This window comes from Cygnus olor, chromosome 15, assembly GCF_009769625.2.
Source record: "Cygnus olor isolate bCygOlo1 chromosome 15, bCygOlo1.pri.v2, whole genome shotgun sequence".
Lineage (NCBI taxonomy): Eukaryota > Metazoa > Chordata > Aves > Anseriformes > Anatidae > Cygnus > Cygnus olor.
In genome coordinates, this window is record NC_049183.1 from 12786060 (window position 1) to 12798852 (window position 12793).

General features: G+C 38.5%; 1 protein-coding gene across 1 annotated transcript in view; it reads right to left on the bottom strand.

The window, feature by feature from the left end:
• MAD1L1 (mitotic arrest deficient 1 like 1) overlaps positions 1–12793 on the bottom strand; it is a 353627-nt gene that overhangs the window by 310166 nt on the left and 30668 nt on the right. The window contains 1 exon segment of the mRNA XM_040574714.1: positions 4793–4879. Coding sequence (XP_040430648.1) covers positions 4793–4879 — 87 coding nt within the window.

The window sequence follows — 12793 nt, forward strand, 5'->3', positions numbered from 1 at the left end:
AACTCATAAAGCCTATCAAAAAAACAGCACTTCTCTCTCTGCCAGATAAAAGACATTTCACTGTAATTAAACTTCTGTCCAACTTTCCAGAAGATTACAGGAGGAAGTCTGACAGGCTCTATTTATATTTGTGACTGACGCTTCTTGGGACACCCAAGGAAAAGAAGATGGGCAATGGATTTACAACACTTCTGAGCTAACAGCACTTACAGAGATGGATGGCTCCATTCTTATTATTACTCATTCATTGTGTGTGGGTTTTTTTCTTGGAAAAAATCCCCGCTGCCTCACTCAGAAACATTTTCTGTTCAGTTTGCAATCTATGTTCCGCAGCCTTCAATGGTTCAGGTTTTTATTTCATTTGTAAGTGATAATACACACAGCAGGTTGTTTGGGTAAGTCAGCTTTATGCTATTTATATGAATAAAGGTGTAAACTGTCATATCTCTTAAGAGAAATCTGTGAGCACTTGGAGGAGGAAAATTCCTTTCAAACACATTCTAACTATCCCTTTTCACATAGGAAACTATATGTCAAAACTCATGGCTGGCTTTCTGATGCTAGGTGACAGGAATGAACTATCAGCTGTAAGATCCCAACATTAGGATCAAAGATTTATTGCTTCTCTCTCTTCCTTCAGGTGTCCTTTCTCCTGTTCAAGGTACTCACTTCACATTTCCTTGTGTTTGACTTCTACAAGATACCTTAACAGTCCAACATCAGTATTACCCATAAACAACAAGAACAAAAGCAAAAAAAAGAAATTATCACTTTGGGAAGGGCCATAAGTAGCCAAAGAGCACATTTTCATAGCCTGCCTTTCAGAGTTGAATCAAAGATCCAGCTGTAAGCGGTGTCACTCCTTCATGGTTAGCTACTTCAGAGGACAACACTGAGGAGAAGTAAGTTTTCACTACATTTCAAATTCTAGAATGCTTTGCCATGATCATTTTAAGAAGTCTCCACAGACACACATACTGAGATAGGATAGATAAATATGCAAGTTTTCCCACTTCAAAAAAAATTTGTGCAACTACCACATCATTTTTTTTTGTAAGACAAAAACTTATAAACCCCTTGGCCAACACTTCATATTACAAGCTACAACTACTGGTCTCTTCCCGAAAAAAATATTTCAATGCCTGTAACATTTACACTCTGGGGGAAAAATGTGCTTAAACCAATGATTTACATGGTTAAACTGACCCATTATTTAAACACCTTTCCTTCCTTACCTTCTGAGCAGAAGAGTAGGTGTGCCTCATGCTACCAAAGTGGCCCAAAGCAATCTCCTCTTGAGCCTTTAAGCCTGTGGATTGTTACCTGTGTTCTACAGAGCTTCAGGACACTTCCCGCTGTTACTGCTAAAAGTGTAATTTACTCTATTTACACGACTTGCAGCAGTACACTCCAAAACAGCAGTGAGGGTCCATCTCACTTTATTAATGGCACTTTCAGTGACATTACTCAGCAATAGTGAAGTTGTGAAGAGGAAGGTGAGTTGCTGCTATTTACATCTTCAGCGAAAGGGTGACCCTCTCTCTCCTCCTTCCCCACGGAAGGTTTTCCTCCCTACGCAAAAAGCAGCATGCTCCAAGGGGTTCTACACAACTCAAGCATGAAGCACTCACTGTTAAAATAAATTGATTTAAACTCACTGTTCAGGAAATTCAGTCCTGTGGCACTGTCTGAAAGCATCCAGTCTGAGTAATACAGCAAATATGGCAGGCACCATCATTTGATCTCCAGGAGGCCTTGAGACACTGGCAATTGCACAGGTTACACAAACAGATATCAACACAAAGGCTGACTTGTCATGATGAAGCCTTTTTGGGGTGTGATTACCTTCTACTGCTTTTTTAATAACAGAAACTGGCACTACATAGTATATAGCAGCAACAGAAAAGCAGCTCAAGACTGCAAGTACGAGACAAAATAAATTTCGCCTGTTTAGTGAAGCCATGTGCCATTCGGAAAACATTACTAGCAGTGTGACTGCATGCCATAACCTTCCACTCTAGACCACCTGAAGTATGCTGCGAAGCAGCTGAGCGACATATCTGTCTCTAGTTCTGGAGCAATGGAGGGGAGCTTATCTAGCAAACCGGTCCCTTCTGCCATCTTTTGCACGTCTGGCTTGTTTTCTGAAGTCAAGTCCTGCCCGTGTTTGGCTACATTAGCCATGAACTCCAGCCTCACCACCAAGCATCTCCTCTCACCAGACAGAAATGAGGACTGCTCATCAGGCTGTGATGTGAATAGGAGCTGGCAAACACCTACCGCAGCCACTGAACAATGCAGGCAAGGTACCAGAATGGGGAATAAAAATGAAGTAAGACAACTGCAGTGGAAAGACAGAAAGAATACCCAGCTTGCAAAAAACCCTTCCAGGTCCTCTTCCACTTGTGTTTAACAGCTTGTTGATGACCAGAAGTAAATTCAGTGCACGCAGTCTCAATACCAGCCGTTTGGGAAGAGGGTTATATGACCACAAAGCGAGGCTGCTGACTAATAAAGCCTTGGAAACCTCATCCCTGCCCTGTGCTAGTGCTCGAAGGGGAGCAGCAAAGGCAGACTGAACAGTCACTTAACTATCTTTAACATCACACAAATATTTTCTAGTAAACACTGAATTTTGCACTGTAGCAACCTAGAACTATCTGTGATTCACACTTCATTGCCAAAAAATAAACTCAGATGCCAGCTTCTGATAATATTTCCTCAAGTAGCTACCAAGCCATTAATTTTAATGGAAAAAAATAAAGCTTATTAGGATAAGCAAAGTTTATTTGCATTGGTCCTGCACACAGCTCTTTACACACATAACCAGCAGCTATTTATAAAGTCACACGTAGCACCATCAGGACTGAAGATATAACAGATTTGAACTAAGGGCTAAAAAAGCTGTAGCTGAGAAGACAATAGAAACGCGAATAACTGCTGGGCTCAATCACTAGAGGGAGTTATGATCACACACTAAGTTACTGTAATACCCAGACCATTCTGAACACAATTAAGAAACAAATAAAAGAAGACCATCAGCTGAATCTGGATGTCATTCAAGGGAAAACAAAAAATTAGATTTGCTTCTTTAACAAGGTTTTATTTCCAAAGACTCGAGACCTTCTCCTGGGAACTTTCAAATCATCTGTAATGAAAGGTTTAAAAAAAAAAAGTATCTTATTGCCTACATTTTAAGACAGAATAAGGTATGTGACAGAAGAAAGCTGAAATTATCACTTTTGGAAATGACACGCACAGTGTTTCATCAAGAAAACGTTAGAATTTTAATTTAAGCAGCTTTACAGCCCATTTCACTTGAAATCAAAAAGTAATCTTAATCATGTTTTTATTTTTAAACTAAATTGGCACAATTACATCCAGCATGAACAGGCACTACCAAAAGGCTGCTTTTTCAACAGATGATTCCCTTTGGCCATTAATAAATTTAGAAAAAGCATTTCTCTGACAGGCTGTGAGAAGACAACTGCAGGGGGAGGGAGGGAGAGCTGTAACTCAAATATTACCACAATTCTTTTATTTGAACATTTAAGAGTTTGAGGGGGGTTGCTTGGTATATTTTTTAATATATGAAATGCCTTTTAAAAAAATGGTAGTTTTTTTTTTCCCCCCTTAAACTTCTTAGCAGAAACCACAAAACAATCCGGCTGGCTGCACTCAGGGGAGCTTATACTTGGCTAACAATTTTACAACTGACTAAACACTCCCATTAATAGCAGCAGCACACACAAAGCTTTTAACACCCAGCTTGAATTCTGCCCATCATTAGTAAGGCGGAGTCCATAATGCGATCATCTCTTCAGCCAAAATCCACCACATACCTCAGGAGACACATTAGCAAATGCAGCCCAAGACAAATAAAAGCACTTGTCCAGTGCTCAATTACACAATGTTTGAATGCTTTACATTCAACACATTTACAGAGAAGGTGGAAATTCTCCACACTTCTGTTGCTTAGACAAGGCAGCTAACACCTTGGCAATGGAAACAGCCCATGAACCTTTTTGAAAGACAGAGGTATTGTTTTTAAACAGGAACAGCCAGCAGGTTCCTAACGCGAGGAAATAAAACTGTGGAAAGCAAGAATACATGCACCGAGGATGAGAAGCATCCCTGTGTGCTTTCTGGCACACTAAGGAAGCGTGTTAAGAAATACTCTGTGTAACCAATGCAGTCTGGAAAGTACAGCTCTGGCAGACAAATTCGTTTCCCCTAGGAGATACTCACTTGCACACCAGGGCAAGGGCTTAGACACCCTCCAGTTTCCCACACATATTCCCACTCTATAAACCAACTGCTCCTCCCACAGTCTCGCAGTGCTTTGCCACCAAAACTATAAACATGGTTATCCAAACCCCATCTACACAAACCAGTCCTCTGACTAGTCAAATCACAGTCCTCAGGGCTCTTACTCCCTTCCCACCCTAAGATCATTTGCGCATTTTGCTGTGACGTTCTCTTTCCAGATGTGGTGGTCTGAGAAAGCTTCTTATTTCTCCTTACAAACACTTCAGCTCATAAAGTAAAGCTGGATAAACTCCTCACCACATCCTCCCACAGTTCATCTTCTGCTTCCTGCAAGGATTTAAGTAAGCAGAAAACTCTCAATCAACGTGGGAAAGAATGATAGCATAGAAAGCTCTTAGGAACAGCAGGGAAATCCAGACAGCCATAGATTCCAGAGAAATCCATAGGCTGCAGTCCTTGTTTTCTTTCCACATGTTTCAATGTGGCAGTGTCTTGCTACCCAACATCCACTGATACCACTTACCTGTTTGTGATGGTAGAGTTCTGCTCTTTCAGCACAAGCTCCCTTTGCTGCAGGGCCACAATTTGCCTTGAGAGATCATCAGGTGTCCTACACGATTAAAACAAAATAGAAACTTTTAACAAAAATACTTGTTGAAAGACCATGTTCCATATATGATCATTAAAAAAAAAAAAAAAAAACAGATAAAGCAATTGCACCAGTCCAAAGCTCCTCTGATCCCTTAGAACAACACAGGGTTGCACCCTCTCCAGAATACTTAGAAGCCTGCTTAATTAAAGCCATTGCTGTACGCTGTAATCATTGTCCACCTCACAACTGTTCACTTCAACCCACAAACCAACTCTAAAGCCACAGTCAGCAAGACCAAAAAAAAAATCTGCAAAGCAAAAAGTCTGCGTAAACACTCATACCAGATGAGCAGAGAGCTTGCCACCTGAATGCATACCCATTTTCTCTTAAACATACATAAGAATGTGTTCACAAAGCAGGGTTCCCACACATTTCCCAGCGTGCTGACCTCCAGGTCCTCCACGTGAGCACTGACTACAAGTACACTGACTACTACAAGTACGATGCAAGCCACAGCTCCACACAGCCCACGAGCAAGCAAAACCCAGTTTATTGGAATCTCAGCTCCTAAGGGCTCAATCTAACACTAACTTTGTTTTTGAAGTTAGAAGACTTGGGTTCTTTCTACTGGCACATAAATGGAGAACTAAATGATAGCATATGCCAGGAAGTGGAAGACTGTTGGTTTTGCTTGTTCCACAATGTCTGCAGGAAAAAAAAGAATAACAGCTAAAAAACCTTACAAGAAAGGCCTATAAAGCTACAATCTGATTTCAGCATAGGTTCATCAGCTTCTATCTGCGAGAAGACCTCTGACTCAGATTTATTTATTTTTTGCATGAATTAAGGAAGCAGATGTTCTCTTTTGACCCTAATTTCTAACCAGAAAATCTAGAGATGAGGAAAGGATACAGGCAACTTAGTGTTGTTAAGAAAAAAAAAAAAAAAAGAGGTTTGTATTTCCCTTTCCACTTCAGCCTCTTCCACCTGCTAGTCACCAGAAGCTTAAAAAAAATACAAAAACACCAACCAGACAGAAGGAACTGGGCATGCTTAGTCTGTTTGGCACAAAGAAGCTGTAAGCAGACACACTGATTTCAATATGGACAATCTTTGTAGAGTTTAATGCCAAATCAACAAGGCTCTGAAAAATACAATTCTAAGCATCTAAAAATTCACCCAAATATAGCAGATTTATCACAAGGATAATATCAGGCATCTCTTTTTTGCCATGTTGAATGCTTTCCCCCAGCACAAGTGTTTGGTCCCTGCACAAATTTGTAAATGACCAGAACAGTATATTTGCCTCGATATTATTCTCATGTTCTCAGAAATTCGTACCATAATGTATTAGGACTCAGACAGAGAACTGAAATTAATCCGGTAGTAAAATGAGATAGTATTATAAAAGCCACAGATTTCTAGTAATGGTAGCTACTGACAGATTTCCAATAAAAAAATCATCCTCAGCTGTTAGGCAATTCAAATCAACAATCAGCTTCCAATCTCAGTTTCAGCAACTGGCAGCGTTAGGTTTGTACTTATTTCTGGAGGATGTTTTACTGGCATGAGATATTTTCATTTTATTTTTTTAAGTGGAGTGGCACGGATATAACAGAAAACAAAGACAGTGGGCATTAATCACCTCTAAAGAATTAACTTTTTGTAAAACTAAACCACGTGACATGACGAGGCACATCCCTTGCATGCATTCTGTTACCAAACACCTTCACTGAGGGGTTTCAAAACCTGTTTCTGAGGTCCACTTCCCATCCTGATCGCACACAGTTTGGCAAAAGCCAAGTTTACCCAGTTCCAAGCACAGGAATGACACTGCATGCACAACGAAATTAAATCAGATGAGCTTTCCATTTGAAGAGAATTGGTCAAACTTCCAAACTCCCAAACACCATCCAGCCCTCGGTGCTGTAAACAACCATCTCATTTCACAAGTTTCTGAACACAATGACACATTAAGAGCGAAATTTGTCAGCATCCCAACATACACTTAGCATGTTCTGGCCTCAAGAGTCTGTCTAATAGGCTGGCTGAGCATAATTTTTGTTAAACCTCCAGCCATTCCCTATCAAACAGTTGGTACCTTAATTAGTATTAAAAAGTCAAGAAGTCAGCTTTAAGAGAATCTGACAATACAGCTTACCAGCACCACTATTTGGGGGCAGTTTGAAACTCTATCCTCACATAAAGATATCCAGGACCCCCTTTGGGAAAGCTGCAAACCCACTTTGCATCAACCATGCAAAATCCTGGGTACAAAACTACACACACACTTAATGGCAAGATTCAGGAGCAGCCTGAACATTGTGCTACGTGATTATAAAGGCAACACGATGAACAAATGACAAAATTGGTTTGCAAATAGTGAGCACAGATTTACCCCTGACTTCAGTTCCTTACCCAGAAGCCAAAACACATTTCCTCTATCCCACCATCCCAGCCTGACATCATATTTCCTTTGACAATAACATTTAAACAAAATCAAAAACCAAACAAATGTGAGCATTTAAGACTAATCTGGAAACAAGGGTGTTTTGTGGGTTTTTTTGGTCTTATATGTTCAAATCAGTCCAGCAAAGCTTAGCAGCAGAGTAAGGCAGTAGAGGTACAGAATTACTGTTTAGCAAAGCTCTTTGACTTCCTTTGAAGTGCAGATCATTTGAAAAAGAGCAATTTAAGAACAAGAAAAACCTGAAACTGTTCAAATGAAGTGAAAAATTAACTTAATGGGATATCTGTCCAAGTCACTTTTCTTCACTAAAGGATGTTCAAGCCTCCACTGGCATACTTTTTCATTTTTAACATGGAAAATGGCTTGTGTAGTACTTTTTCTTATGCACACAACCAGCATTTATTGACACTTGCTATAAAGCTCTGTTGAGCTGTATTAGTCAAGGACCAATTACCATTGCATTATCAACTCTGACAGTTACGCATTGAGAATGAGCTGTTGAAGTAACATGAAACCACCACTCAGATGAAAATGTTTAAAAAAAGTTAAAATTGGATTATTTTTTAATTTATAATTTATTAGAATGTCAACTTCTTATTGCTTCTATGAAGTGCTTCAAAATTCACAGCAAAGGAATAGATTTGATTATAGCTAGGTATCTGACAAAATTTAAACTATGGAAGTACATGACAAAAGTAAAACTAAATAGAAAAATCAGCCCCCATACAACTCTTTTCTGGGGACTAAGTTCTTCTCCATTTAAAAAAAAAACAACTTAAATTTGTTTGGAGCTTCAGAACGAATAATGCATACTAAATTACTCAGAATACCTATTTTCAGTAGTCTCTTGAATTAGCAATTCTCTATATAGTTTTAATTCAGTATGAAATAACACACAGATTTGTCTCTCAGCTAAGTCATATTAAACCAAAATGGAACATCCCAGATTTTTGGCACCACATTTTAGATGGATCCATAAACTTTTACACCCAAGCACAATTAACTGATAAAGACTGGAGACAGAAGTCTTTGCTAAAAAGTGACTAAAGAGAATCAGGCACAGAAAGTGAGAGCACACCTGCTTCTTTATCTTCAATCCAAAATAAATTCCTTTTTTTTTTTTAATATTCTCCTAAAAGTACAGAATCGAGATTTTGTTCTTTATATGCTTTTATATTATACATAAAAAACACAGTAAGATTTTGAAGTTTCCTCTCCCCAAAAGAACCTTCTCAATTTTTAAAGAACAACTTCACCTGCTCCTTCAGCAGGATGACAACAGCATCTGAAGAACAAACACAGAACAATAACATGACAACAACAGAAGAATTCTGAAAACACATCTTAGTTATTTTAAATATTTCCGTGTGATTAGAAAGGCGTTGGAAAGTCTCCACCAGTCTGTTCCTGCATGTTTGAAGTGAGTCCCCCAAAGAGCCTTGCTGTATATTTGAGCTCTGCAGCTGCTTTAACTCCTGTATCTCCGATTTACAGGATTCCTGCTCATTTCTTAAGCTTCACCAGAAATTCCAGAAGCAGCACAGTTCCTGTGATGACTTGACTTTCAAGAAAGTACAGCAAACAACAATAATCACATCAGTACATACAGACTTCCCAAAATACAGCAGCACAAAGTCCAAATTAAATTTATAATTTGGTCAAACTAACTCAAAGTTTCTATCAGAAAAATAACTCTCTCACAACACATCCCTCTCCTCAAACGTTTGTCACCTTACTGGTAGCATACCTGAGCTCCTCTTCGTCAGACCAAAGGGAAACACTGCCACTAAGATCTGGTGTCCAGACCTGGCAGCTCTGAGAGTTGAGTTTTACAACAATACTTCTTTAGCCAAAAAGCCCTCTCGAGCTCCAGCCCAGGCAGTTACACCTATTTGTTAATTTTTTAATGCCCACATTCTCCCTTTCTATTGCAAACTGTATTATACTAAACCATATGGTAAGGAATCTGCTACACATATTGTTCACAAAAATAAATGAATTTTCAAAATTTCCTAGGCAATTAGGACACAGTGTGTTGTAACACTTTGATTAAAATGTGTTGAAGAGCAATCACTTGCCTTTACGCATTCAAATTAAAGTGCCAAGAGCTGTCAAAAAAAGAGAAAGACTACGGTATACCTTATAGTTTCCCCCCAAAATTGCATGCTTAATTATTTTATCTCAAAAACAAAGCAAACAGAGGAAATCTGAAGGGTAAATGGAAGCAATAATTCCCTTCATTTAGAAAATAAACTTTGTATTTGAACAACTTATAAGAAGAGCTAGTAAGAACAACTTATTTGTAAACCAGCATTGAGCGTTTTTAAACTGTCTTGACAATTCCAAAGACAGTTAATTGATGTCTCTTTTGAAATAGCTGCAAAATTAGCAATTAATCTAATTACCTCATAACTTGAATGGAAAAAGGGGAGAAAATGCTCTTAGATTCCAGTCAATACGCTTCCATGGGTTTTAATTAAAAAGTTTTTTTTTTTCCTCTCAAAGTTATTGATATGGCATCAGAACTACTGATCCTTCAAGTTTCATTTCTGCTTTAGAAAAATATTTAAGAGCTCAAAAAGATAAAAATCGATCTCACTTTTGGGGGAGGGGAAAAAAAAGCACCTTATCATTTGGCTGTCATTTTAACGTTCCAGACTTCTTTCTCATTCCTACCGCTGCTCTAATAGCAAGCTCAGAACACATCACTGAAACCTGGTAAGCATACACGTTGCATAATTGAACGTAGCCTTGCATGTGAAGGGCTTTAACAGGCCTCAGGGAGAAGGAATATTATACGTAGCAGTATCAAACCTGTTGATTTGCGAGTTAAGATAGCCCTAGTTTGCTGTTGTTTTTTCCTTCATCCAGAAGCCAGGTCCTTGCATACTGAATCACACGGCCTGCAATTTAGAGGTCTGAGAGAGATCGTGGTGAAACAAAAGCAATTTTCTAGAGTTTGATTAAAAAGCATTATGGCATAAGGGAAGTTGCCTTTTTTCTTAGAACACAGCAAATCCAGAGAGTGTTGCCTTTCCAAATGGGACCCAGCTCACACAAATCATCACTGGAGGCTTCTCTTCTCCAGTTCCAATTCAGGGAGAGCAGCGGAGTAAATCTAATTGCCTGCTACCACCGAAACAGCAGTCACTGGTTTTGCTTGGTTCATTTTCTGCCACTGAAGTTCTGAATCAGCTTGCTGAAATTACACCTTTCAACAAGAAGCTGTTAACCGGCTCTGCTGTCTTCTCATCAAAACATATCCTCAAGCTCTCGCTGAGCTTGCAGTGAGTGATGCAGTCTGTGAGGCAGGTAACAGCAGCCACCCGGGTAAAGCTACAGGGGGGCTCCAGTGTGAGACACACAACTGTCAGCCTGGCTCTCAAAAACGGGTGAGAAGTCACAGGCTAGCTCTGTTAGAAGAGATTCACCGTCATGTCCTTGTTTTTTAGGGGGGTGGAGGAATAATTGTATGCTAACTCCCAGGTTTCTGTCAAGACCAAGCTTCATTAAGAGTCAAAACTAACCTACATGTTAAATAGAAAAAAGATGTACTGCCTGAGAGGAAAGTACGTAAGTAACAAGGGAAACACAGACTTAACTAGACAAATAGAATAAACTCTGTTGAGCTCTTACTAATGACAAGCTTATCTCCATACGCGTTCGGTTTGTACTGGTACTAACCATGGGGATGTCCTTCAGCTGCTCTGACGTTTCAGCACACAGCACAAAGCTGACCAATTGCTACAACTGGAGCAAAACTTGCTTTGCTCTCTACTCTCTTCAGCTGCCATTCTTTAGAAGTTTGTGGGTTTTTTTTTGCACAGAAGCTAATGATTTGTAGCATAAATAATGAATAAGAACTATATTGACTCAAACTCTTACTTATGCCTGACATTTCTGAAGCAATCAAAGCATACTTTGTCATGTCCTGTTCTCAACTCTCTCCTAAGTCAAAACCAAAAAAAACAATCTTTCTGGTATTATGATACAGATGAAATCAATTCCTCCTTGGAGCATCTACTGCTATGCCTTATCCCAAAGGAAAAAAGGGACAATAGTCCACATATTTCAATCATGCTGTAACACAAAAGAATTTTAATTAGGCTTAAATGCAGTTGCATAAAATGAAGCAGTTTATAAGGGCAACAATAAGCCATTTAATAATAACTCAATAAACAGAGAGCTTATTTGCGAAGCTATTAAATATTCTGTATCCCATGTTTTTCCAATATAAGAAAACAAACAGTTCTTAAGGTCTTCCCTTTTACCTTTTGTAGGTTATCAGGGAAGCATAACAAACCTATTGTACTTACTAATCCATAAGAGCCTGTGTCTTTGAAGTTCTTTCAAACCAGTGTTTGGTAGGATGAGAGGAAAATCCCTGGTCTCTGTCAACAAAGAATTCCCAAACCAGCAGCAGCATCTTCTCCAAGTCAGATAGCACTGTCCAATGCTCTATTCTCCATCCCACTCTTCTCTATGTTTGACCACATCTCCTCACTATACAACCTCTTATTAAACAAAACCCAAAAGCCCTACATTAAAGGGGGCAATCTGTAGGTATTTTACTGTTTCATCCACAAGGCCAATTATAGCCTTGTACTACTTAAGACTATCAAGATTATTTCTGTTGATAACAGTTATTTTTGCTTAACTTTTCTCCCCCAAAACGAACACAGATTAGACATCAAACAGCAAGAAAAAAAACATTAAACTTCTAAAGCACAGTTTAGGTATATACTGTCAGTAGCACAGAAGCAGTCAAGTTCGAAGTGATCATAAAGGGTTTTCAAAAGTGGCTGTTGCTGCTCACATACTACAGCAGATATCAGCATCATCTTTGCAATTAAATGGTTTTTCTCAATTTGCAATTTAATTTATTAAATATAATTACATATTAATGATGATGCTGAAAAGTAATTTCTGTAGCGTATAATTTTGTACCTATTGCCCTCAAGATTTCAAACAAACTGTAAATACGTTTAATAATGTAATGTTTATTTTAGTACAGAAGCAAAAGCTATTTTAATTTTTTTTTACCCATCATGTATTTAATTTGAGAAAAAAAGGGTAAAACAAAATAACGTGATGAAATACACAAAATAACTTAATTTAAGAAGCCATAACTAAGGTATTTTTTCCCTGTAGTTTCCATTTATCAATCAAACTGGAACAAATGGAGGATAGTATGAACTATTTGCTGGGAGAAAAAAAATAAGGCTTCATAAGACAAGGGGAATGTCAAGCTAAGAACAGAATTAGAATAAATAATTTGTATTCTTTTCCAACTACATGGGCATCCTAATATCTTCAAGATATTTGGATAATTTAAAGTAGCCATATGGAAAAAATTAGTATCTGAAAAACATGGACAGAAATAAGATGATAGGCACATTGGAAATGAATTCTGAATACGGAGATGCAGTATCTTTTAGAGAGAGAACATTCAATTGAGGATC